The following is a 26,639-nucleotide window of genomic DNA, read 5'->3' on the forward strand; positions in this document are numbered from 1 at the left end:
AAGTAGTCATAACTTTCAGGAATTTTACCCTCTAGCAATGTTTGTTGCAGAGAAAGGTTCAGCAGAATAGGTTCACATTCACTGCGGACACCCTATTTAATAAGAAATTAGGTTAGCAAAGAAAGACAGATGGCAAGAGCAGACAAGACAGTTTGAGACCCAAGGCCTAACTCAGCTTTGACATAGCTAAGCTGAATGGCCGTTGAAGTCAATGAGATGTTCACATGCTTGTATCAGGGCTGAATTTGCTTTCCTATGTTTAGCAGAAAGAGGTGAATATTTGAATTGAGACAGATTTTTTTTGTTTGGAAAACACTGATGGTCATATGAAATTTTCAGTGCTACCCTAAAGCCTACACTTTTAAAACTAATAGATTTTATGAGCAGGGATGTTTCCTACATAATGCAAATACAGTTGAGAGACCGTGCCTGGCCTAAGGCTTTGCATATACATAATGGAAATAAACAGATGGAGACAGAAGTAGAGGCTTGTTCCAGTGCGACCTAAGTGGAATGGAACTATGAATCCTTGTTCTCTGAATCTGAGATACGTCTCTAATTTTTGTGTTTCTACAAGAGTTGCTGCTAGGTGCCCAACTCTGCTTAGAATTAGAATGGGAATTATATTCATTCTCTAAATAAAAACTTGGAGAAGGAGCATTACAAGCTAGCATTTCACCATTTCTGCTTTTCCCTCTGTCTTGGTGCCTTCAACTATGGGGTATCTGAGAAACAACGTAGGGACACTAAAGGGGTACCAAATAGTCTCCATCTTCACCTGAGGGGCTGCTCACCTTTTCCTTTTTAATAGATCAATGTTTGCCAAACGGCTCCTGGTTTGTAATTTGTTATTTTATTGTGGCTATAAAATGAAAAGGTAGAGCTTATCCTGCTAAAGTGGGACATTACTTTGCATTTGCTGCTGTGTAATGACATCTCTGGCTACTGTGGTTTAAGGCGTATTGATTGCCCTGTGCGCCTCTGTCAGGGTGCTCCTGCTGAAAATCAGTGACTTGGGTAATCCTCACTGGAAAACTCTGCATCAGTTGAGACTGGGTTACCAGAAGGTTGCAGAAAATTGAAAAAGAAAAGAAAAAGAGAAAGGAAGACATAGCATATGTGTTCTTGTGTTTTTTCTGCCCTCCAAAAACATTGTCAGAATGCTGCTTGTACAAGGAAGCAGTAAAAGATGCCTCTCTAGTGGCAACAGTCATGCTTCTACTATGTAATGCCATGGCATTTCCCTCCCATCCTATATCAGTGCACCAGCACAGAGACAGCTGTGAAGCAATGGCAGGTAATCTTTCTTTGGCTCTGTGTAAGCACACTCTGCAAAACAGCCTGGTCTATAAAATAAAAAGAACTTGCCTCCGTACCTAACAGCACCCAATTCCAATGATGCACACTGATGGGGCAGCAGATGCTTTCCTAATGACGGTTGCCAGGTCATTGCTAGGCAGAGTGTTAGCTGAGGCGATGTAATTGTACAGACAGGAGGTTTTGGGTCCGTAATTGTTCCCACCCTGGGCACAGAATCATCCTAGTATGGGTTTTTAACAGGGCTCCCTGCAGCTGAGAAGCAGAGTTACCTGCCTGGTAGCTGTTCTGTTCAGGACCTGTTCTTTGTGCAGATGAAACTTTTTCCATGTGTGGCGACAGTGAACAGCCACATCAGCATCAGAAAATGTTTGTTTCTGAGGAACTGGCTGGGCTTCCACATTATAGGCAGCCACTTCATTTCCTTCTGCCTCAGTTCCTCATTTTTCATGTAACAATGATAACACTTCTCTGCCTTAATGGAATGCTGTGAAATTTCACTGCATTGAAAATTGTTGAGTGCACGGATATTGCAGCGTCTGGGGCTGGGTGAAAACGTTATTAACCATGCTGTACCCATTCACTGGGTTGAGGAACTTAAACTGGCGACATCACAAGGATGGCTTTTATGTGGTGTAGCTGCATGATCTATTAGTTTTTGTCAGAAATACACCAAAACCAGCCTCAGTCAGAGACAGCAGAATTTCAAGTGCTAATCCCAGAGGGACCCAGACAGGATGTCCTAGTGTGCTTGTCTCTGGAGACAGATACCTGCTGTCTTCATATACTGTGCCTCCATTCCTTGAGTCTTTCAGGGAGCAGAAATGGAAATATTTTATTGCTTTCTTAGGAGTTTTTTACCAGCAAACTATATTGTAGGACCACAGGTACTTAATCCAGTTCATCTTCCTTCTGATCCTAAGAAAAACTTTAGAACTTGAACTATTTTAGTGCAAATATTCAGGAGTGATTTGAAGTGCATTTTAAAGTAACCCGACTGCTATTCCGCAGAATGGTCATAAGGCACTAACTCTTATGATGAGAAGCCATCTACCTTACACTTAAATAACAACTTTGCCTTGTCTTAAAATATGCACTAAATGTTAAAATATAGCTTACAGCATCTTTTGTACTTTAATTGTTAAAGACCACTTCCATTCAATTCTTCACATATGCCTGGAAATGATGAGGGGTATTCCACAGATACTTGGGTTGTTTGGACTTTAGTAAAACCAAGTGTACCAAGTCAGTTGCACAAGGCACACATGTTATAATGCAAGATGCTATCACTTTGTTATTAGCTGTATTAAGTTGTCATTAAACTAGTTATGATTCTTGAGGGAGGTCTAACTTTACACTACGCCACCTGCCAAGCCGAGGCTTGTATGTGTAGCAACCTTGGGTTTATTACTTTACCTGAAGACAAAAATTATAGTCTCCTGGAACCACATATTATTTCTAATGAAAATAACTACATTGCCCTCTATCTTACTGATACATTCATTCACAGTACTGTACAAATGACAATTTTTGATTGAAATACAAATGAAAAAGAGGAACTCTAAAAGAAGAAGAACTTGTCCTAAACCACACAGCTTTGCTGGTAATAAGAACTAATCCAAATGTCATCCTAACTTTTCTTTGGACAATTTGTACTTTCAGCAGCTTTGGAATTTGAGCTTGCTCTTCTCAAAACCGGGCATGCACAGATGTCACTGCAAAATCTTGAAAGTGGATCAACGAGTCACATAGGCAAAAGTCTGTATAGGCAGAGTTTTAAGAAGTAAACAAATGCCAAACAAAGTTTTCTGCATACCTTCAGTAGGCTATCCCTCATGGCTGTGCTGGAAGTTCTTTTTTATAAATATTTTTCATAAATATTTGATGTCCAGACTGAACTCTCATACCTCTTTACTATGGGAAAGAGATACACTACACTGACTGTATTCATAGAGTTATAAATTTTTTTTTTACATTGGGAAGCTTTACAGGATATTCAGGACTCTATGGCAGCAGAATAGACTTTTCTTTTAAACGTAACCTCCCTCCATGGAAAGCAAGTATTTGTAATACCAGTATATTGATTTAAATTTATGGTTTATGTAAAGTAGTACATCCTTCCATATAGACAACTACTTTTAGCTTGTAAAATTTTTAGGATCCAGGCCTGCAAAGATTTACACACACAGATTCATTGTGTATCCTGGTCCCAAGAAATCAGAAACAGGACTCCTATTGATTGCAGTGGAGCCAGGAGTCCAGCTGCTGCTTCCAGAGAGGGAGTACTGCACAGCTGAAATTTTACCAGATTTTGTAAGATGCAGGGTCTGAGACCAGCTTTTAGACAGGAGACATCAGAACTTTTCCACCTTTGCCCTATTCTTGCCACATTCTAGGATACTTGTGATACATTGCCAACAAAAAAAGTAGCTCCTGTCTCAGTGAGCTTGTGATTTGATAAATCTGAAAAACCCAAAGGCAAATACTAAGAAAAGGATAAACTGTTTAGAATTAATACCAAATATTTTATTCATAAACTCAAGTCTGTATTTGTTGTGTCAGGAGAGGGGGAAGTTGTTTGCATATACATGAACACACACACACTTACACACAAGTCAGAGTTTCTGCAAGTATAAAACTATTCATGACTATGAGGTCTGTGACCAAGCTCAGCCCAGTGCTGAGTCCAGCATAAAGCCAATGCAATCTTTGAGACTGATTGAAGCCTTCAAGACAAAACTGACAAGGGCTGATCCTGCCACAGCAATGATTTTCCATAGAGAGATTATTTTTAAACCGAAACAGAAAATGGGAGGGAAGTTCACATCTGGAGACCTGAATGCTATCATTTTTATTCTGGCTGAAGCTGACTTTTTACCTTTAGGTCTGGAAATTTGTCTAGATCAGGTTTGGATGTTCTGTGTTTGAAGTTGATGTTACGGGGGCACTTCATCTTTGTTGACAGGACTGGTTAATAGTAGGTATGATGTGGACATAATGCTCTGTACAGCACAGCCCTGCACAAACGACATGGATGGATCCACGCCAAACCACAGGTGCTGGCTCACCCATTTTCTGGGGAAGCCTGGACCTAGGTCCAGCTCTAAATCATATGGCTGTCTCTCATCCTTGTGCAAGACCCGTGCTTTGCCTAGCCCTGAAGTTTGGGTTTGGCTTGGCTCTGGATCTTTGTGGCCTATGTTCCTCTCTGCGCTGAATTACAGGGACAGCAGACCTGTGTTTGGGCTGTGGTAGTTCTGACCTAAGAAAGGCTTGCAATAGGCTGCGGTACAAAACAAAAAATGATCAAAAGCAAGCTTTCCAGTCTGTTTCCCAGGTTTACTTTTGCCTGTTGACTTTCTGTTTGTTGCAGTCTAGATGATGTGTTGGTTGCTCTCAGAAAAGAAAGACCCTCATTTGTAAATGAGGTCTCCCTGATGGACCTGCCAAGCACGCTGGAGCCCAGACCCCATGTTCAGCATTAGTGGTGTGAAGAATTGGTGTTTCGTCCACCTGCAATTTATTGTGCTGCCTGATGCTTCCCTATCTCCTGCAGAGCAGAGAAAAGCTACAAATATTGCCCCTTTTCTCCTCTCACAGGACTCCCTTCCACCAGTAGGTCTGGTTTCTCCTTGCCTGACTTGCCTTCAACTCAGATGAGGTTGGGGATGTCTGCCATGCCTTGCCCAGCCAGGCACTTTTCTGTCTTTGCTGACCCCCACTGCAAGAGCCAGAGGGCGAATGTAAGTGTGTTGAACTACAAAAAAATCACCCATCTTACAGCCTGCTGGGAAGTACTGATGCCACTTTGCTTCAATGGAGAGGGAATTTTGTTCCCTGCCAGTGCCAGGGGCAATTTTCTAATCTATCCTCTTCATATGACTAATCAACACATGGACCTTGAATTATCTTGCGGTAGTATTGACACTTACACAGCACCATGTGTTTATATGGACAGAGAGTGCCAGCTTACCTCTACCAAAACACACAGATTTTATTCAAAAGAGGATTTCTCCTTAAGGACAAAATTAATTGAACAGAGCTAGCAACTCTGTCTTGGTAACTCTGTTATATTCGGTGTTAATTATTCATACTGAAACAGGCAGAAGCCACCAGAACTGCTTTACAACCTACTGGAGATAGTCCCTATAAACACTAATTAATGGTCACATTTCTATCACAAGACGCACAATGCCTCCACCTGAAAAAATAGCAGATATGTTGAGGGAGAGAGCTCAGGTGGCTTGAGTAAGGAGTGCAGAGACCAGTGCCTCTGAGCAGCGACCAGATCCGAAGAGTTTCTGGCTTTAAGGCTGTGTTCTTCTCTCTGGAGAATATCTCCCTGATTGCTTCTCACCTCTGAGACCTCTCTGGAGGGCTAGGGGATCTGCAAGGCATTTTTTCACTAAGATCTTGTGGGCACAAACATCTTATATTCTTGCCTCAACCTCTACTAATTGATTTGAGTTTTCCTTACTTTATGCAGTGGAAGTGAGAAAGGGAAGGTTTATTTTGGGATCAGACATTACATCTGGCTTGAAGCCCTTTTTCCTACAGACGTCAGTATTGCCTAGGTTTTTCATGATGCACACATGGCACTGGAAGGGTGATTTGTGTCTGGGGGAGGATGAGTCCAGTCATAGCAATTGCTCCTCATCGGTTGTTTGTTCTTGAGAAGCTTTAGCATCTGTTAGAGAGCGTGAAAGTCTTCATACGCATGGCAATGGCTGTTAGACCAGAGTCTTCCTTTCTGGTGGTAGCATCAAGCTGGATCAGAGTGCTCTCTGCTTCAGTGACATCCATGCAGTGCAGCAGGGCTCAAAGGAGTGCTGTGCAAATATGCGTGCGGCCGAAGGGAAAGAAGCAGCAGGCAGGAGGGAAGGGAAAATCAGAGAGCTGGCCACAGCAAGCAGACAAAGGAGCATCGTCCAGTACTGACAACATATAGCTGTGGGTCTGTTGCCCATGGCTAGCTCTTCATTATCACACACACTTGACTTGAAATTGTAGTGTCAGCCCTCCAGGCTTCAGCTAGAAGTGCTGTGTTGGCTGGAGCCAAGTTAATTTTCCCCTTGAATCTGAACAGCAAAGTTTCTGGAAAAAAATGAGCTCTGAGAGAATGAAATCACATTGAATTCCACTAATAATTTTAGATCAAAAAAGTTGAAGGGAATGTTCTGGTAATGTCAAAGGAATATTCCAAATGAGATATTGGGGTGGGGGTTGTGTTTTGTTTTGTTTTGTTTTTCAGAAATGCCTGCAGCTGGCATTGAAACTTGCGATTTTGAAAAAAACAGGTTTGTTTTTAAACAACCGGTCAATTCAGAAAGTTTAATTTTGGGTTCAGCGTAGTAGAATCCCCTGCTCTGCTTTTGATTGTTCTTTTTCACCAGCAGACCGAAACAATATTATTTACTCTGCTCTAATACTGACAGTGTTCTCGGCCTCCTTCAGACAGAAGAGCATGCAGCCATAATTTTTGCCTCCTTCCCTTCCCTGCCCAGCACCATCGCGGCCGCCCATGCTCTGTAGGCACCATACACGGTTGGCTTCCAAGCCCATGAAATGGGATGACACGAGCAGATCCATGGAACTAAATGTGGCTACCCATGTTAGTAAATTCAAGCACATGGCTGATTCTTTTCTGTTGGGGCAAATGCCATTCCTGGGCATTCAAAGACTAGTAGAAGGGTTACATTTTTCTCCAACTTATCTTTTACAGGTCTGTTCTCTGGAAGTATCCTTTATTTGTCACTGGACATTTTTTTCCCCACCTAGATGAACAACATGGCTTTCAGCAACCTGTGTCACCATAATTCACTAACTGCTTATTATTGAAAAAAATAATTAGCTTTTCTATAAACTCTTCTGGCCAAACTTTTTTAAACATAATTGTACATAGTTGAAAATGACTGAACAGATAAGAGGAAAATTAAGGCTGGAACTTGTGGGCGAGTCAAGTACTTTTGTAGTGGGTAATATTGGTACATGCCAGGTACCCCAGGCAGCGTAACTGGAACCTTGACCCCCATTTAGCTCTTGCTGCTGTAAGCAGATTTGCTATTTGAAGTTCTGCCTGCAGCAGAGCCCTTCCTGAAGAGAAGATCCTGCTTGTGTGCCTTTTTTTTCTTTTCCTTATAAAAGACAAAACAATTTGTGCTGCCAGTGACAGGTAGTGCACTTCTTCAGAGTAAGCTGGGCGTGCTTTCTTTGGTATCTGGATCAGAGTCTGTGCTCCCCTCCCTGATTTTCTACTTCTGGGACTGGTTATTTCAGCCTGCAATCTCTCTGACACTCAGGGACCTATCTCTAAAAATATTATTGCACCAGAGAGGGCTTTTCCAACTAATTTCAGTACTTTTCTTTATTTCTAGTGCTTTGTGGCAGATGTCTGCCTGACTGACTTCCCACACAGGCACTCTGAATTCACCGGGCTGCGTGGGGGTGTAAGGTCTTGATCCTGAAAGCACATGTGGATTTTTTCCCAAGGGACTTGGGTGGGACTTGGTGGCCCTGCTTGCAGTATTTGCAGCTGTTAAGCTGTGAAAATAGTCCTTTGACATCAGGCTGGATTTAATCCCTTTTAGTCTATGGATTAGAGGAGGACCCTTCTTGATGCTGGATGAGAGAAAAGAGTTGCTTTCCTTTTATTTCCACTTTCAATTACAGCTTTTAAATACTCTGAACATTGTCTACAGCTTTCAGCCCTGATGTTTCCTCCGCAGGAGTTGTGATAAGTAGAGAAAATGGAGACAGGCAGGCTACAGCCTCCATGGTAGGTAATGGATTTGTTTATATTTGGCAAATGCTTGCCACATTGTGAAGATAAATCAGTAAAATAATGACAGTATTTCCAGCTCTGTGAATTCTAAGTCCTGATGTATGAAATAAGTGAAGAAAATAAAGTGTGTGATCTTTCAGTAGCATCTCCATATGTCTTATTGTCATTTCCTCATTGTATTCAACAGTACTTAAGAATAGTGTCTGTAGTCTCTTAAATACCCCAGAGTATCACAGCTCTGTAGGGCTTGTACATGCAGCTAGAGCAAGTATTTTCCAGATTTCATCCTCAGCCAGGAAACCCAGAAACTACTGTTTCTCTTCTTGTCTCTTTTAAACGATAGCAAAGGCTCTCTCCAAATTACTTGACTCCATGAGCTGGAAATTCAAAAAGGATCCTAAATAACACTAGATTTGCAGCGCAAGTTGTAGCAGCAAAAATGGGAATGACTTCTCTCATGTCAAGTGAAGGGCTGTTTTCTTCCCAGGCTGGTGTAAGTGGAAACTATCTATCTTGGTTAACTCTCCCAATTTACTAACCCCCTGACGACCTCCAGCTTCTATAACAAAAAATCCAGACTGAAATAGCAGCAGTGGAGAATTTCCAGATGTCAGCCCTGTTCTCAGTGTGCAACTGCACATGGTATTTAAACAGCTTCATCACTTTACCCCATCTCCCTGGTAACTTAACCATACCTAATAATATAAAATTGCCTAAGTCGGTTGGCAGAAGAAAGCATTTATTCTGGCTTACCACCAATTTGTCTATGAACCCCTATTTCTCTAGTGATAAAGGTGCTTCTATAACTTAGTGCAGCGTGTTAAGAAGAAACCTCTCACCGTGTAACAAAAACTGAGCAGCACAACAATCTGTTTGAAAAATTTCAGGGTTAAGTAATGTCATTTGCTTTAAATTGAATGATATATGTACCACACTCCAGTGAAATATAATGGTCAAGACCTTCTGCTGATATTAAACAGTATCCTTCCTTTTAAGCCATAAGATGCTTACAAACCACAATGCAATGCTGTCTAGAGGTAACCACACTGGCTAAAGAGCAGCACGGTTGTTTTCGCATGGGACTACGCTCAAGCTAATAGATAGCCTCTTTCTCAGCAGGGCTAATTAGCTTAACCAACTTCTCCCTGCCCCCAAAAGCTACCATATTGCTGCCAGTGCTGGAGCAGACTCATCTATAACTGGAGGGAATCTGTAGCCAGTGATGCATTACACACTATGGAAATACTCAGAAAGGAAGCTGAACTGGTTTGTCATGTATGAGAAAGTGACCCATTTTTGCATTTGTCTCCCTTTTTCCCTCCACCTGTTCTTCTCCCTTTGTCCTCCCACCTACAAGCAACCAAATGTGCTACTGCTACACTCTTTTTTCCTAAATCATGGCAAACTCGCCATTCCCAGCAAATGCCTGATTGCTGTGAATGGCTGGTTTTGACTACAATATAGCCTATTATTTTCTGGTTTGGCAGCGCCATTATAAGCAGAACCTCTCCGAAAACTGTAACAGTAAGAAGACATTTTGTGATGCTGTGTATGCAGAGTATGCCCCACATTCTTGTAGTCTAGTGACAGACACTAACAGACGCATCACCACAGCCCCACGAGGCAGGGTAATGCTAATTATCCTAAATTACAGATGTAAAACTGAGATGAAAAAACTTGGACCCACATAGGTATTTAGTTACTTACACTCCCCATCTAAATTAAGGGGCTAATGTCATCTCTACATACCTTTGTAGATCTGAAGATGGGGGACTTTTTGTGAGGTCATGCTGAACCACATGAAGCAGCAGCAATTGGAAATGATGTTTCCCAGGACCTAGACCAGCACCTTTATTAGTGCTCAGTGGGTCCAGAGAGCTTACTTACACTGGGAGAAACTGCTGCGTATAAAAGGCAGGAGCCAATTCCCTTCCTTCTGAGGCAACTGAGTCCCTAGGTTTGCAGGCCAGTGTCTGTGCAGCAACACAACTCCTCCCTACCCCTGATTTGGAATGACCCAGTATCTCCCCCTGCCATCTGATTATTCCCTCTATTCTTTTTTGGGTTATATGCTGGGAAGTTCCCTCCTCCAAGTCTGATATAGCAAACTCCACTCCTCTGCAAATATCTGCTTCCTTGTCTCATCTGAGAAGGGGGTCGCTGTCAGCTAGACACTTGGGATGAAGAAGGAGGTAGTTTTTCTATCATGGGTAAATACGGATGATGTTTTGCACAGCTGTGCCATATTCTGTAGTTTTGTAAACTCCTTTAGGGACCAGCCTGTGTTTCTCTCATGAGCAGTTACAAAGGATTCCTATGTGACTGTGCACAGTGCAATGGACATCTGAGCAGACGTTTGCAGCAGATGGGGAACGCAAATGGAGGTCTTGGGACAGCAAAAACTGTTATTAATTTCTTGTCCCTTTTTTATTATTCATTCCTACAGTTATTAGCCTTAGAGGTTTCTTCCTGTAACCTCAAAAATATCATAGTGTGAAGCGTGCATGACATATTGCTGAGCTGGTATGAGTTTTATGGGATCAAGGGCAGGTTGTGAGGGTCCTCTGGGAAAGTAAGGGGCTGTCTGAAAATGAGCTATTCCACTTCTACCCCCAGATAAACTACTGAAACACCTCGAGTGTTGAACTTTCAGAGTAAGCACCTATCTTCCTTCTGTTACCAGAAGGATACAGAGCTATTAAAATAAAGGAAAAAGAACAAAAACCTGAGAGGGCTGGTCTCCCATATGCTGAGTATGCCCTTACTCCGTTAAGTCATTGACCTCCAGGGAACCACTCCAGAAGAGTTTCAGGGGAGTGCCATGCTATCTCACCAGATGCTAAGCATTTTCTTTCTTCCTACATGTTATGAGGGTGGGAAACAAAAAAGAAAAAAATCAAAATTTCACTTTTTTCCTAGAGATTTAAAAAGGGGAAATACATGGAAATATTTTGTTTCTGAAACTTTAGTAACAACAGCAAATTGTAGTCTGGTTTTGGTGTTTTCTTGGATGACTCAGTTTTGTGCAGTGGAGGAGTTTTCAGCTGAAAACCTTTTCATGGCTATGCAATTAAATGAGGTGGAATGGAAATAAGAGTATGTCACAGGCCATGGTATGCACCAACAAATGGAATATGTACCTGACGTGTCCAAGCACTAAATTAGTTGCGCATAATAATGCCCTTGTTATTTCATGGTCCTCATACAGACACTTCTGCTAGCTCAGGGTCATGATCCTTCCTTTTGCCATGTTAACACACCTTCTGAATTATGAAGGTCTTTGCAAAACTGAAGAAATTTAAATAGTTATGATCACTTCTCTCAGCTGAATCAATTCTAGTCCTCGGTGACAAAAACATACCGGTTCTCCAGTCATTCACAGAGTCTTCTAGGACAGACAAAATTGACTTTCTGTCGCTCAAACACAAGTAGGAAAAAAACCAACCTGAAGTCCCACCTACTGCAAAACTTTCAGGACTAAATTATAAAGCAGCAAAGCAGGGCACATGGCCATTTTCCCTTCTGTGATGCTAAAATGTACCATACTGCAAAGGTTCGGGGGGTGTGTGTGTGTGTGTGTCTACATTTATGTGTATGGCTACTGGATGAAGGGAGCAGAGGGAGGGTACTTATGTAGCAATGGGCAATTTGTGGTGAGTTTCTTAAATGGCTGAGTTTTAGCTGAATTTTTAAATTTGAGAAGGAGGCTTATGATGCCTGGCTACGTTACCCATCCTATCACTGTTCTAAACTCAGGTAAATATAACACCTTGGAAAAAAACTACATGAGGGTTTTTTCTTTTTTTCTTTTTTTCCCTACAAGTCAGACTATGGCAAGCTTCTTCCAGTCCTGAAATACAGAGGACACTGTCTGTGGTAAGCCCTGGAAGAAAACTGCACTCAGTTTATTTTGGCAGTCCTTAAATTATTTAGTGATTATTTCTGGGGAATTATATATGCCGTATGGAATACTTTCCTCAGTTAGGGAATAAGTTGACCTGGGACATACTGCCTTGCTGACCAAAACCAATCCTTTATCTTCTGCAAATATGAAAAGATGCCATGTGATCCTAGCGCAACAGGGTCCGCAATATGCTTGGCAAAGTATCACATGAGAAGGAAAGGGCAAAGAGAAATGAGACAGTAACAGGTACAATGAGTTAATATGTGTTGAAGCATCTAATAAAAGTAACAGTCAGAGCAGCAGGACACAGCAGTGGAGGAAAGGAAAAAAAATACCCAACTGTGGAGTTAGTACTTTAATTCTTTTAGTGAGAGAGGCAGCTCCAGTGCGGTACGTCCTTGAGATCACAGAGCACCTTGGAGAGTGGTAGTTAGAAACACAGTAAAAAGACACAGAAGTAGGCGCAGTGAAAAGGCAGATTTATTTACTAGTAATACTGTACAGAGAAAAAAAAAAGAGAGAAGCCACAGTTACAGCATGGCTGTTGCTGGCAGTGTTCGTGGTTTTTTATTTTTGTTTTTTTGTACTCATTTTTTTAATCTGAAGAAAAAAACATAACAGTCAAAAAAGTACACTTCAGGTTACAAAGTACAGCAGCTATCCCCAGCAATTCTAATCCAGTGTTAGCGCAGCAGTTTTTCCCCAACAAAATGGGATTTTATTTACATTAGCTCACAAAGAAAGTGGGAGACTAAAGCTTAAAAAAAATCTCAACCACAACCTACATTCACCATAAAAGCTGCATTTTACACAACATTTTCTTGAACCCCTATAAAGAGTAATTCGTCTATGGAGTGAAAGTAGTCGGGAGGGGCAGGAAGCCTTCAGAAATGTGTTCTTTGCCTTTGTTCTGACCTGCTCTTGCTTGGCTACCTTTGCTGCACTCAGATTCAGTGGCCACTGGAAAAGCAAAAAGCTTTCAGATGGATTTATCTCCTAAGCAGTGCCTACCTCCATACTTGCAAAATAACAGGGACAAAATTTGAGCCCATCATCAATAAAGCACCTTAATCATAGATACAGGCCGATCTTAACATATCCTCAAGGCTATCCCTAAACCAGCACAGAGCTTAAGCATGTGTTACACTTCAAGCAAGTGCTTAAGATTAGTGCAGCTTAAGCGCTGCGTTCAATTGGGACTTTATATGGTTGCACAAAACCTTCTTTATTTTTGAGTTTGCCTCTCTCTGACCGGCACATTAACTTGGAGGGATACCAGTAGCTTCTTGGCAACTAGTTTTACTGAGAATGCCTTTGCATGCTGGATCAGTCTGTGGGGAAGTTCACATTTTCTCCTGGCTCCTTTACCCTGCCAGGAGTAACCTGCCAATTAGGGGGTGGCTTGCCTTCTGCTCCTGTAAGTGGCTTCTGGATGCTGATATTTTATGCACTTGGGCATATCTAGCTCATACTGGCTGGGGGGACTTAGCGCGTTCCCACAGGAATGGGAAGAGAGACAGCACATTTACCTAAATAGTAAGATTTTAGTGGAACCCACTGTTTGGGCAACCCATGGGATGCCAGCTGAATAGATAGGGAGAGTGCTCCTCTAGCATCAAATTTGCCGTAGGAATCTAGGAAACTGCAGGAAGATGTCCAAACACTGAGGACAGAATACCATCATTTCTTTTCACTTGGGACTGATGCCAAGAGGCCTGAGGTCAGGTTTTTTAACTCCAGTCTCTCTTTTCTGCCCCCTGTCTTTGCTCATAGGAGAGTACAGAAAGGGAAGCAGAGAGAGGGGAGAAAAAGGAGCAGCTGAGCAATGGTGTCCAGAATGAGACCAAATACAGACACAGGGGACAGGCAGAGTCTGGAACAGAGGCGTGCAGAGGAAAAAAATTGGAAGAAAAACTTACACTGCCTCTTTTATGTTGTGTTTTTGTGCAGGTATGAAATTCACTCCCACCCTCTTCAGGCACTGGGAGTTTTGAGAGTTCCTGGGGGAGTGCTTGTCTACTTTCAAACACAGTCAGCAAGGAGACCATGCTCTAAACCCCTCTCTGCGTAAAAGTGCACCAGTTTCACAACACTATTTAAAAATCTATCTAATTAAAGGAATGAGAAGACACAGTTAAAGCAGCATAAGCCTTGCTTGTAGCATACTGTTTAAAGACCAGACCCTATAAACATTTGTGCATGTGCTTAAATTTCACTTATCTGGGTCATCCCATTGAACTAAAAAGGGCTACTTGGGTGCTTAATTTTATGCTCATGGGTGAGTCTTTAGGTCTTACAGACCTACTGAGTAGATATGCAAGGTCTAAATTCAGGTATGAATTACGAACATACCAATGTAAGTTAAAAATGTACAAATATACCCAAACGGGTGGACTTGAGTTACTTAGCTAATTCTAAAAAATTAATTAAGGTGGGGTTTTTTTTTCAATTTCTAAAGTAGATTAATTCTTAAAACAAACCCCTAAATCCTCCTTTGAGAAGAATTTGGGAAACGATTGCAGGAAAACCTTGCAATACAATAACAGCAAAAACCCTCAAAATAAGAGAAGCTTTTGAAAACTGGAGGAAGGGGCTCAGAATTCTCCACAACTTTGCTCTTAAGAAAAGTGGCCTATTCTTAATCCACTGAACAGCCTAAGTAGAACCACCACAGGAAAAAAGCTATAGATTTTGCAAGACTCTTTGAACCCATGAGGAAAAAGGCTCAGCTTTGTAATGCTTTGATTTTAAGTACAACTGGGACATTTTTAAGAACTTCATGCACCCTTGTCACTATTTACAAGCTAAGTTATTATTATAAGTTTATATTACAAGTTGGAGTCATATTCTCTTTGGACTAGATGACAATCCATTTATATTCTAAACTTAATAAATTCAGACATTTTATACAACTTACTCTTTTACATACAAAAATTACAGTCCACATTTTTGTTGGATATTGTCATAGCCTGCAACCTCTGATTAAGCTCAGAACTAAAGTTTACTCTTGCTGCCCAGAAGGCTCATGAAACATAATCTGAGCAAATCCTAAACTTTCTAATAGACAGAGAAAACTGGTTGAAACTGAGTGAGTTTAGAAAAAATAAAGACGCCACGTCTCAGCCTGTGGGAAAATCCTCTACTTTGTCTAAATGATTTTGTTCTCCTCTTTCCTGTGGCACTATCTCTTGCATTTTGAAATCTCATGTTGGATAAAGTATGACAAAGTGAAAAAACATATAGTTCTCCTATTTAGCCATACCTCTCTACTGAAAGTAGGTAGCTAGTGCCTACTGCGTTGGCTTTCTAGATAAAGAAGGTTGTCTAGCTATAGAAAGCATAGGTCCACCTTTTTCTGTGAAATAAATTCACTTATTTAGCTGTGTTCATAGCAGGTATATTGAATTCTACTTTTCTAACTTTACTCTTTAAAAAGTTTGTGATCCTGCTTTGTGGAGAAAATTGTGGTTAGGTCTACAAAAGATCCCAAGAAGCTGGGCATTGTCATAAACATATGAAAAAGTTCAAAGGCTCAATGTCATGGGTAGGATGATATTCAGAAACTCAATCCCCATTTAGGGTTTGTATCTCATTACAAAAATATTTATTCCTTAAAAAAATACACAAATGTAAAATACTACGTTTCTATTATATCCCCACTTACTTTCCAAGTATGCCATTTGGATGTTGGACTAAATCAGAAGGTAGAACACCTTTTATTTCTCTAGCAACTCTGTATGCTATCTTTCTGCTCTGATTAATTTGTTGTATCCCTATCATTTTAATCAGTAGTGAACTTAGGTAGAACGGCAGGGGACTAACATATTAGCTGTCAGGGAAGTTCCGCTTAATATTTGCTCATGAATACCACTGCCATGGTAGCAATGCTGACTCGGGACCTGATCTGACCAGATGCTGAGCACCATTTTGTTTTGTGTTTTTCTCAGCAGAAGTAGCAATGCTCAGAGTTAGCCTCTAGGATTACACCATGCTGGGCAAACTCAGCAGTGCATAAGATTGGTACAGGTACACAAATAACACCCAAACTACACCCTGTGTTAATCATTCATGCCCTGATCTTGCAGACACCTACACATTCCTCCTGTGAGTAGTCCTGTTGACTGAATAGGTCTACACACAGCAGAATTAGGCGTATGCGTTTTTGTTTGCAGGGCTGAGGTCTTCTATTGCACCGGTAGAGGTACGCTTCATGGAGAAGGGCTTGTGCACACTTCTCTTGCTGGGGATTGAAAGATAATGTTGTGTTTATACAGCTTTGGAATACAGCCTGCACTTTTTGGAAAAAAATAAGGAAAAGAAAGATACAAAAAGAAGAAGGAAACCCAAGAGTGCTAAGGCAAACTGTCAAATGGCACATCATACCTACTTTGTCATTCATTTAGATAACATCACAAAGGCAGACCAGAGGAGTTCTGTAAACATATACCATACAGTACATCAGCCACGGGAAATTAAAAAAAGAAAACAACCCTGTAATTCTTTTCTTTCTGTATTGATATTCTTGTAATTGAAAGAGATTGCCTAGCCACTAATCATAATGCTGTGGTTTTTGATTTGTATTTTTCTTCTGTTAAAAAAAAAGAAAGAATGGAAGTAAAATGCAGTGGTTTGCAAAATAAATAGTCCCTGAATGCAAACGAGGGACAACATGGAAAGTGGGTTCATAGAAACTTAGAAAATATAAAATATAAAAAAGTTTCATAGGTTACTTTTTCCCAGTCTAGGAAAAGATACACTGAAAAGAGGTTTTTTTTTTTGTTTTTCTTACAAAAGTTAAGGCGAGCAGTTTGTTGTGGCAAAATGCTATCACTGAACCAGTTTCTGACTCTACTTTTTTGTATCCCCTCATGCTGAAATTGAAAATGTACGTGTGATGGCATAAGTTAAACAGACAGGGAGTTTGCTTAAAACAGTACAAAAAACTGCTCCCATAATGATCCTTACAAAAATCTCTCTCTGCTTGACCGTAAAGTGGACCTCTTCCTTCGCGCCTGATTGTGCATGAATTTCCACAGGCAGCTTCCTGTCCGAGGGCGAGGGGAAAACCGACCCCTTCGAAGCCCAAAGCAGCCCTGGAAAACCTGTTTACATTCATCAGCCTAGGGTAATGCATTTGAATTCCCATGTTACTTGGCTGCAGGCTAGTGGCTAGGAGGGACACGCCGATGCCCAGGCATGGCTGCTGCCCTTGCGGAGGAGGATGATTGGAGTAAATGTGTTTCAGCCGACGTAGCTAAGGCCCTCCGAGTTCAGACCAATTTGCTCCTGTTTTGTGTTTTTCCTGACCTCAGATGTGGAACTGCCTTTGACCTGTAAAGACAAACCCTATGCAGACAAACCTTTAGCTTTTCTGGATCTTTTGGGGCCCATTAACCATGGAGTTCATATGAACACATAAAAAACACTGGCCTTCCTAGGCACTCAATGTTAGCTACAAGTACTGAGCAGTAGGTATTTGGCAGGTTTAAGTTTTAAGGCTTGTGCTCTACTTCTAACCACTAAAGGGCCACTTCTGGACTCTTGCATGCCACCATCCCTGCCACGTTGTGCCTTAGATGGTGCAGTGGTCTCTGACACGTTCTGGCCCCAGCCTCAGCAAGCATCTCCCAAAGCTGGCCGCTCAGGGAGTCATCCCCAAAATGCTGAGTCTGTGCTGAACCAGAAGGTCATCTGACAGGGGAGCACGTGGCTGAAGAGATGCATGGACAGAGCGCGTTAGGGTAAAGATGACACCCCAGATTTCCCAAACAGAGGGCTTTGGGAAAAAATGTCCATAGGGGAGAGGAGCGGCAAGGGAATAAAAATTGGGATGGGAAGACACTGGGAGGCCAGAGTGGCCATGAAGGTGTCATCACACCCGGAGAGAAAAGGGTGACGAGCAACGAGACGACTGGCCAGGCCAGGAGGAGATGGCTGGAAGATTTGTTTTCAAGCGTTACTGGTGAGGTGAACAGGCCCCAGAGTGAGAGAACTATTGCAAAGCATGCCCGGCTCCCGTGGCACTCACGGAGTAGGGGCGAGAGGGAAAGAGCTTCACCCCTTGCATTGCAGTGCTTTGGGGTCCTAAACGTGCCTGGGGACAGCCTTGCCAGGCCACCCTGGGGTTGAAAACTGAGGGTCTTGTTTTAAGAAATGCTGAGATTTGTAAATGCTTAGCGTTTCTGGGAAAAAAGAAAAAAACCCCACACAATCCAATCAAAAAAACCCAACACACAAGTTGCTAGTTTCCAACAAACAACCACCAGACCTACTGTCGCAACGTGGGGCTCTGCAGCCGTTCCCCTCTTTGATAAAACTTAACCACTTAAGCCTGAGTCAAGGGATGATGTGCAGAGCTTCTGTGGGTGAGTTTGGTCCTTCTCCCATCCAAAAACCCCCAGGGGAGGCAGCGGGAGCGTATGGAAGTCTATTAAATCTGGCCACTGCAGCAGATATGGAGGCCAGCAAAATTTCTGCAGGTGTCATACGGATGTGGCTTTTCCTACTCTCCGCTGGCTTTTTTTTTCTGACTGTCACCTCAGCAGTGGTGAGACGTTACATTGACCAGCTCCATACTGATGGCTGAGTGACCTAATGCAGGAACTACCTTTTGCATTTTTTTTTGGGTGTATGTTTTCAGTGTGCCTCATATTACCACCACCATGAACAAGCATCTTTTTCACTGGCACAGAAAGAAAAGAGTACAGAGCAAGAACTCTGTTTAATCGGATGCTCTGAACTAACAATTAATGCAGTAAAAGCACCATCCAAGAAAGAACAGAAATATCATAGGAACCACCTCAGACTGAAAAGAGGCTTTTTGTTGTTTTCTTTCTTTCCTTTTTTTTTTTTTTTAAGTTTTTTATTTTGTTTTTCAGTTGCTGTTACTGATTTTTAAAGTCTGATAGTTTCAAAGACACTTCAAAATAATCTTCGGTACTTTTTAACACTATCAGAAAATATAAATCCTGATTTTTAATCTCACTTCTGTAGTTATAAATCCAGACTAACTCCACTAGAGTGAGTGAAGCTACACTTAAGCGAAACCAGTGTGAGACAAGAATCAGGCTCGTAATATCACGCCATGAAAAAGCTGGCTGCTTTTTCATTGTGGCTAGAAGAATCAAAGGACCAAGAAACAAAGAAACATCTACTGATTTTGGATGCCTTTGCCTTTTTACATTTTCACCTTGAGTAGTTTTTAACAGGCTTGATTTTCAGAGGGCAGATGAAGAAAAATTTACTGGAAATCAGGCCTCTGAAGTGTGCCACACGAGAAAATGAAGCATCCAAAACCACCAGCAGTTTTTGAAAATGTTAGCCTTGTGGCTGTAGGATCTTCTCCCGAAACAGCTGCTCCGACAAAACTCCGGTGGGCCTCCACGGGAGTTTTACCTGGGTAAGCAGGGCAGGATCAGACCCATCGCCTGTCATTACGTGGGTGCACTGGAGGTACACTCTATGAGAAATCACACTTCCCTAAGAATTACAAAATAAAACTCTGGCCCTGCCCCTATTCCCAGCACTGAGGATTTTGTCACTGAATCCAGTGGGAACAGGGTCAGACTGTGCGAGAAGTTCATTTGTATTCTAAGGAAATAGAAAGCAATATCTCTCATCTACTGGAGTTCAGCAGGAAAACTTCATGTATAAACATTGGCAGAGTTACTGAAAGGCAAGGAATTAGATCACTGACTCCATTTCAGTTGGTGTGACAGCTGCATCTTTTTCATGTCAAGTTAATTTCAACTTTAATTTGGGGAGATGAAGTACACATACAATACTGTAATCTGGAAGGTTTATGTAAGGCAAAATCATCATTCATACATTTTCTAGAAAGAATAATTAAGGTCCACTTTTGGTATCACCAATAAGCAGAAATGGCTGATGGGGTTTTCTGACACCTCAAACTAAACTGGAAAGTTGCTATAAAACAAAACTATGCAAACTTTTTGGGAAAGACTTGTCTGAGTTTTAGCAAATTAAAACAGTAAAATGATCTAAGCCTTCTCCCAAAAAATAAAAAATAGGCTCTATAAAATAATGTATAAATGCGATTTTTCTTAAAAAAGAGAAGCAACTTTTTTTTAAGGCTCTCATATCTGGCTGCTGTGAAACTCAGACTCCCACAAAATCCTAGGAATCTGATCAAGCCTGCCAGATATCCGAAGAAAAATGTAAAAAGTGTTTTCATCATATATATATATAATATATATAAAAAAATCAAATAAATATGAAAACATTTGTTCCATTTCCCATTTATCTCTCACTCTGCAATATTAAGGGAAAAAAACCAAAACCAACAACAACTAAAAAAAAGAAGCAAAAAACCCCCCAACCCCTCCCCAAACCCCAAATAGTGTGTCTGATGGGAAAATAATCATGCGTTCCTATTCCTGAAGAACTAGAAAGCAAAGCAACCCAACCGCAAGGCAATGGAGGCATTCACTTCCAGTTCACAGTATTGCAGTTAGAAGTACAGTGAGGTCTAGGTAAGTGATGGAGCTGCCCGGAGAGGGAAGGAGGAGGTGTTCACATCACAATACAGCATTGACAGCGCTTTTTCTTTTGTGTACCTGGGGCAGCTTCCAAGGGCAGGCTCTCTTCCTTCCCCTCGGGAGAGGAGGGCTCTGTCGTGTCTGACAGGGGCCTGCCAGAGACCAGCTCAGCGGCGTTCCCGTCCATGGTGGAGACATCTGTCACTGTCTTCTCCCGCAACGACTTCTCGTCGTCTTCGTCGATCAGGACCAGCTCTGCCTTGATGGTCTCGTCATAGCCCAGCACTTTCTTCGTCTCCTCTTCGTCATCGATGTTCTGATAGCCCATAAATATCATTGTCACCGGCTGATCTGCGCTGGCCTCCAGGGCTTCGCCACCGCAGGGTTTGTCTTGGGGCTGAGGGTTCACAGCATGCCCTTTGCTGGGTTTGTGTACCATTTCCAGCTTTGCCTCCTTGAAGAGCATTTGCTCCTTCATATGGCTAAGGTTTCCATCGGCTACCACATTTCTGTCTGACACAGTCATTGTTTCATACCCTCCTTTTACACTTGATTGTCCAGCTTTTTGCATAAGTTCATCTACGTCCTTTGAGCTTAATTTATGTACTCCATTTTCTACTACTGTGCCACCAGAATGAACCTCATAGACTACCTTGGTACCATCATCATAGACTTTGAATCCTCTTTGATGGGCCTCATCTGGGCCAACAGGTGAAGCAGAGACAATCTTGGTCTCTCCTGTCTGTTTGTCTTTCTCCACATTAATTTCCATGGTGCACAAAGCTTGAATGGAAACAAGAGAGGAAGTGCATGTTACAACAAAAAAAGCCAGTGAATGGTTAATTGCCAAACAGACAAAGAAAACTACGGTGCCCCTTTTCCTACCTCCTGCTTCTAAAGGGCCAAGCATTCTATGTTAGAGGTGGGACGCAACGCTGTGGACAGAGATAGTTATTACACTGCAGCTTTTTATGCAGCTGGAGGCTAGGCATACCTGTGGCAAACAGGACCTAGTCTTTCCAGCTCACGTCGTGTGGAGCTGTCTCTGATCAATTAGGAGCACCGAGAGCACTTGGGTTAGGTGTAATTTAGGCAAAGGGAGGTGACAGCATGCAGGTTGCCCTTAACCTTTCCATTCTGAACTTGCCTCAAAATTCAGAGAGAAACTCATCTCCAGGAACCTCTCTACTATCTTTTCCTTTTCTGCCATCAAACTGACAGTTTGATGTAATAAGTTTTGTTTGCTGCAAGTAACACCCAGACTGCTTTATTATCAATGCTTGTTCTTGCTTAACTCTTCCATCCGTAGCATTCAAAACATTTTAAAGAGGTGAAGAAACATTGTTTATCCCTGTTCTACAGGTGGGAAAACAAAATCGGACAGGAATGGGATAATTTCTCCTGCAGATGTGTGGCAGGGCAGGTCTCTCAGCTTCCACACCCAGGCATCGACAGTGACCTCTGCTTGCAGGTTAAGAGAATGTACAAAATGGCCAAGAAGTGTTCCCTCATTTATTTGAATTAGGCCCTAAGCAACATTGCCAAAGTTGAAGAAAAAAGTAACAATGAACTGATTTTCGAAGTGTCGTGAAACAACAGGTAAAAACATGCGTATAAGGGATGCTGCTTTAGAATAGCAAGGAAGCTTTTCTAGCAGTTAAGAAGGATGCAGGAACACGATGAAAATTGTAGAAACCACATAGTAGGAATAGACAGGCAGTCTACACCGCTCTAACACCCATTTTGAGATATGACGGCATCTCACTACACAGCTTTTCAAAGAAAAATGTGAAAAGGTCTCACAGATTTTCCAGAAATGGTCATCTGTTTAAGCATTCCTTGTATGCAGATGAAGACATTTTGGCTCCTGGACAGACATCCACAGACACGTAATTACAAATTACCACAGGCAGTGACAAGTGTTCGTGAAACTTATGGTGACCGTTTCCATCAATGAACCTCAATGGTATAATCGTGATTTGTCTTACTGGAGGACACCACAAACTGATGTGTTGGCTTTTTTTCCTGATTTATTTTCAAGTGAGTACAGAATATCCTTGCCCCAAAAACCCATGTAGCTTGGTATGCTTCTATTTAAAAAATCATGAATATAAAAAAATTACTCTTGCTTTAATATATTCCCTCAGTCTTATTATTCACACACAGTAGATTTTTTTTTCCTGTATCCTTAAAGCAAAGTGTTTAATCAGCAATGGGAAGTTTATCATGACATGCATCATGCCCCCCCATATAGCTCTAGAGAGAAAATTAATGTACTGCTGAGTGGGGGCATGCTGGCCCCTGCGAGGCGGTCTCCTCTGGCCCCCCGGAGTGCAGTCTGGTAGGCACCCCAACCAAATGGGGGTCTGGCCATCTACGTGCTGCGTGCATCTGCGCAGACCTTGGTCGGCCTTGGAAGGGCTGGTTAGGACCAGCGCAACGCTGCACAAACACCTGCGTGGGGCCGGAGGATGGAGGTGCTGGTGGGCGAAGGAACATTGCTACCTCTGAGAGCGAGGTGTTGCTGAAGGCTGGAGTTGGGCTGCAGAAGCAGGGATCTCGCCTTGGCCACTGCAAGCTAGGGGAACATCCCTAAGGACTGTGTTTTGCCACTGCTTTGGGAGGTCTGTGGACTAGCTGTGTCCATAGCTGTAACGCTCCTGAGCACAAGGTGCCCATTGTCACAACGAAGCAGGGATATCAGTTTTCTGATCTCCCTCCCTGTGCTGGAGTTTTCATGGCTGGCCGTCCCACAGCAGCCCCAGCAGCCAGGAGAAGACTGCAGCAGCAAGAGCTGGGCTCTGCTCTGAAGTGCGCAGCGGGTGACTGAGGGGCAGCCGGCATGGACTGAAACAGGGAGATTTAGGCTGGAAATAAGGAAAAACACTGTTGCCCCAAGGCCAGTAACAGTTAAGCCCTGGAGCAGGTTGCTCTGAGGAGCTGTGGCAGACTGCACCGTGGTGCAGCTCAGAGAGGAGCTGGCATGGATCACTTGCTTGGGACTGTCCCAGCCCAGGAGCTGGTGGGCAAGTGTCCTTCAAGTCCCATGCAAGTAACTCTGCCCTGAAGCCTTTAATCCAACTTATACGGGTAATGAAACAAAAAGACACAGGTGCCACCAACACTGTGGAATTTGCTCCCTTCTAGGTGCAGTTTCTTGGGTGGGGGTGAGGGGGAGGAGAAAAGGAAGAGGAATTTTGTTTATTGGCTTGGCCCCCAGGGCTTGGGCGAGTGGGCTCTGAACATCACTTGACCTCACCAGGGCTGCTCAGGCAGATAACTGTTCAACAACTGCAGACATTACAGAGGTAAAAGTAGGGGTTGGCTAGCCTATGGTGCAGACGCTAAAACTGACACACTGGCAGGTTTTTGAGTGGCAGCCAGCTGAACTGAAGCAAAGCTGAACTATGAGGGAGCAACAGCACATCTGGAAAATCACCTCTGATGGGCAGAAGTTCCTGATTTGTCCTGAGCACCACAGCCCTGCAGAGAGGGCACTGCCAGCCCACCAGCTGGCCGCCTGCTACCTTCTTGGTGAGAAGCAGCATCCTGAGCTCCCCTGGAGCTCCTGTGCTTCTCCTCTTCTTTGAAAAATAAAAATGTTATCTGGGGCATGACTTCAGTAAAGGCTCCTCATTTTTCAGTGAAATAGTTGAGTACCATGTTACTGCATATACTTTTAGTGCAGAAGAGGGTGCAATCTGTCAGGCCCTCCCTGTTTTGATGAACGAATTTCATTCAGTAGTGTGTGTTAAAAGAAGGCTTGCATAATAGGCCTGAATTCAGAAGCAGATAGGGAAAATCTGATAGTGAAATCACGTGGGCCTGGCCATATTTAAGAAGAGTTGCCAGACACATCTTTTTATCTATGGTATGGAGTACTGATAAGTAACAACGTCCTACTTATTAGGAAGATGCGCAACAAGTCGTAGCACTGCTTGGAAGGCTCTGTCCTACTGGCTGATCTGATCTAGAAAGTTAACAGGTGTGGTCCTTGTGTACTTCATGTTTGGCTAATTTGCTTAAGCATTTGCCACTATTAACATTTTCTTTTCATTTCTTCTACTGTGATTTCAGCAGGAGTGTTTTTAAGATACTGACGTAACATGAGGTTTATGACCTGCCCCAGGGATTACGTTAAAGCTACTTGTGCAAGTAAATGCAAAAATATACGCAAGTTTCTTAGAAAGCTGTTCACTAGTGAAATGCATTGCCATGGGAGAAGTGAATAACAGAACCTGGCTTATCTGCCTGTATGCATCATATTTTGTTCTCTGCAGGAAAACCTAGCAGCCCAACTTGTCAAAGTAGCTGAAAATTGAACTAATGTTGATTTCTAAAATGTCTTTATTTAACCAGAGCTTATTTACTGCAAAATGTGCTCTATTAATACAATGCAAAACTATCTGACAATAGGGTTGAAACTGAAAGCAGTACTTGAAGATGACAGCCTGTATTCATACATACAAGTTTTCTGCACGAGCTTTAATTACAGTGTAACATGATGCAGTGCTTCACAAGATCCCAACGGAAGGATCTAGCTTCTGCCTGTTATGTGGATTCAGAGGCTGTTCTTTAAAGAAAAAATCTTAATAGACTTTGAGCTTCTTTTAACGTGGATACTTACAGGCTACCTTTGAGCACGTACGCTGGTGCCTTTTCTTTAAGCTATTGCACACACACGACACTCTTATAAGAGCTACATGAACAAGGCCTCTGGGTCATTTGAAGAATGAAAGAAATTATTCTATTCTTGGTGTTGACAAAAATGGCACAAAACACACAGGGAAAAGCTTGCTTTTAAGACAGATCAGGGTAAGCACTGGTGGAAGGGAAGCTTTTGGAATGGCTTGCAACAGGACCTCTGAACAAAATACATATCATGTAGCTGTGTACAGTGTCTTAGCTGCAGACATTGCTTTGCTATGCTTGTTAACCCGTTCTTCACATAAGCCATCTTTCATTTCCACTCCTTGGGACACCTCTTAAGTAGCCACCAGCAATTTGGTCTTGAGATAGGGAATACATTGTTTAGAAAAGAAGGATCTTGAAAATAAGAAAAACATACAGCTTTTAACAATCACGTTGTTATATTTAAGGCACATACTCAATCGGAAAAATAAGTGTTAGAAAATTCTCTGTATGACTCCAAGCAGAAAACATGCTGTAATTCACCCCACCTTTTCCCCAAGAACAAAGAATACAAATAAGTATAAAATGACATAAAATTTTGAAGCGTGTATGGGGTCTTGTGAATGCTTGTCTGTCTCATTCGTCTTAACGGGAGTTGCATGTACAATGAGTACAATGGAGGACATAAAACCTTGGCCTAAATACCATGTATTCGTATCAGCAGAGCTTGAAAGAATTGAATGTTTCCACATAAAAAAATTGGACACGTTTCCTATGCTACTTGTATGTAGTTCCACTACATTGTTTTGAGAGTACTCATTGCTGCTCAAAAAGCCTTGACTTATTTACAAAATACAAATCAAGCGGCATTTCCTGGCATTTAAATGATATCGGGACACCAGACCCGTTAAGGTAATATAACAAAAAAAGTTCATGGCTAGTGGACTGGTATTATAATACTTTGCTCCTTGAGACTTACCAGCTACTCTGCTTGCTCCGTCCCGCCCAGGAACTGGTTCTGCTGTTCGTGAATAGAGGGTTGGGAGTTCAGGGATCTGGGAGTAAATGTAATTTACTGCATCTGGTGTCAGAGAACAGGAAACAGTTAGATTCGTGCTACAAGCCCCAGTGGCTTCATTGCTTAGACAGCAGAGTGTTGTTAGCCCTGACAATAGTCACTGGAGCTTTGTACTAGATAATTGGATCAAGCAAACATAGTGCAAAGTCACTGTCGTGTGATTGGTGTTCAATAGACTAGCTGAGGCAGGAGGGAATGGGTCCAGATGACTCAAACCTTATGTCAGTTGAACACATAAAATTATTTGTCAGGAGGTTCTGGATTTATCAAGTCTGTGACCTTTAAAACGGTGGGGAGAGAGGGGGAAGGTAAGGAACAAACCTAACGTGATACCCAGAATACATGACATTTCAAATAGAGATATAAAAGCCTAAAAATGCTAGTGTTGACTGAATGGGATGAAAGGCCAGTTCTTTTGCACTGGTTGTT

The 26,639-nt window shown here is 42.2% G+C and overlaps 1 protein-coding gene across 3 annotated transcripts in view; it reads right to left on the reverse strand.

The window, feature by feature from the left end:
* The window catches only part of PALM2AKAP2 (PALM2 and AKAP2 fusion), a 277,857-nt gene that overhangs the window by 128,467 nt on the left and 122,751 nt on the right, over positions 1–26,639 (reverse strand). The window contains exons 6-7 of one of the 3 annotated variants that reach the window (XM_072860626.1): positions 26,112–26,213; positions 20,579–21,283 (exon numbers count right to left, since the gene is read on the reverse strand). The exons of 1 other annotated variant lie outside the window; for it this stretch is intronic. In XM_072860626.1, the coding sequence (XP_072716727.1) occupies positions 20,579–21,283; positions 26,112–26,213 (807 nt within the window). The remainder of the gene's footprint in view (positions 1–20,578; positions 21,284–26,111; positions 26,214–26,639) is intronic. One more of the 3 variants, XM_072860627.1, reaches the window with a different exon arrangement.

The sequence above is a fragment of the Ciconia boyciana genome, chromosome 4, assembly GCF_034638445.1.
Source record: "Ciconia boyciana chromosome 4, ASM3463844v1, whole genome shotgun sequence".
Taxonomy (NCBI): Eukaryota; Metazoa; Chordata; class Aves; order Ciconiiformes; family Ciconiidae; genus Ciconia; species Ciconia boyciana.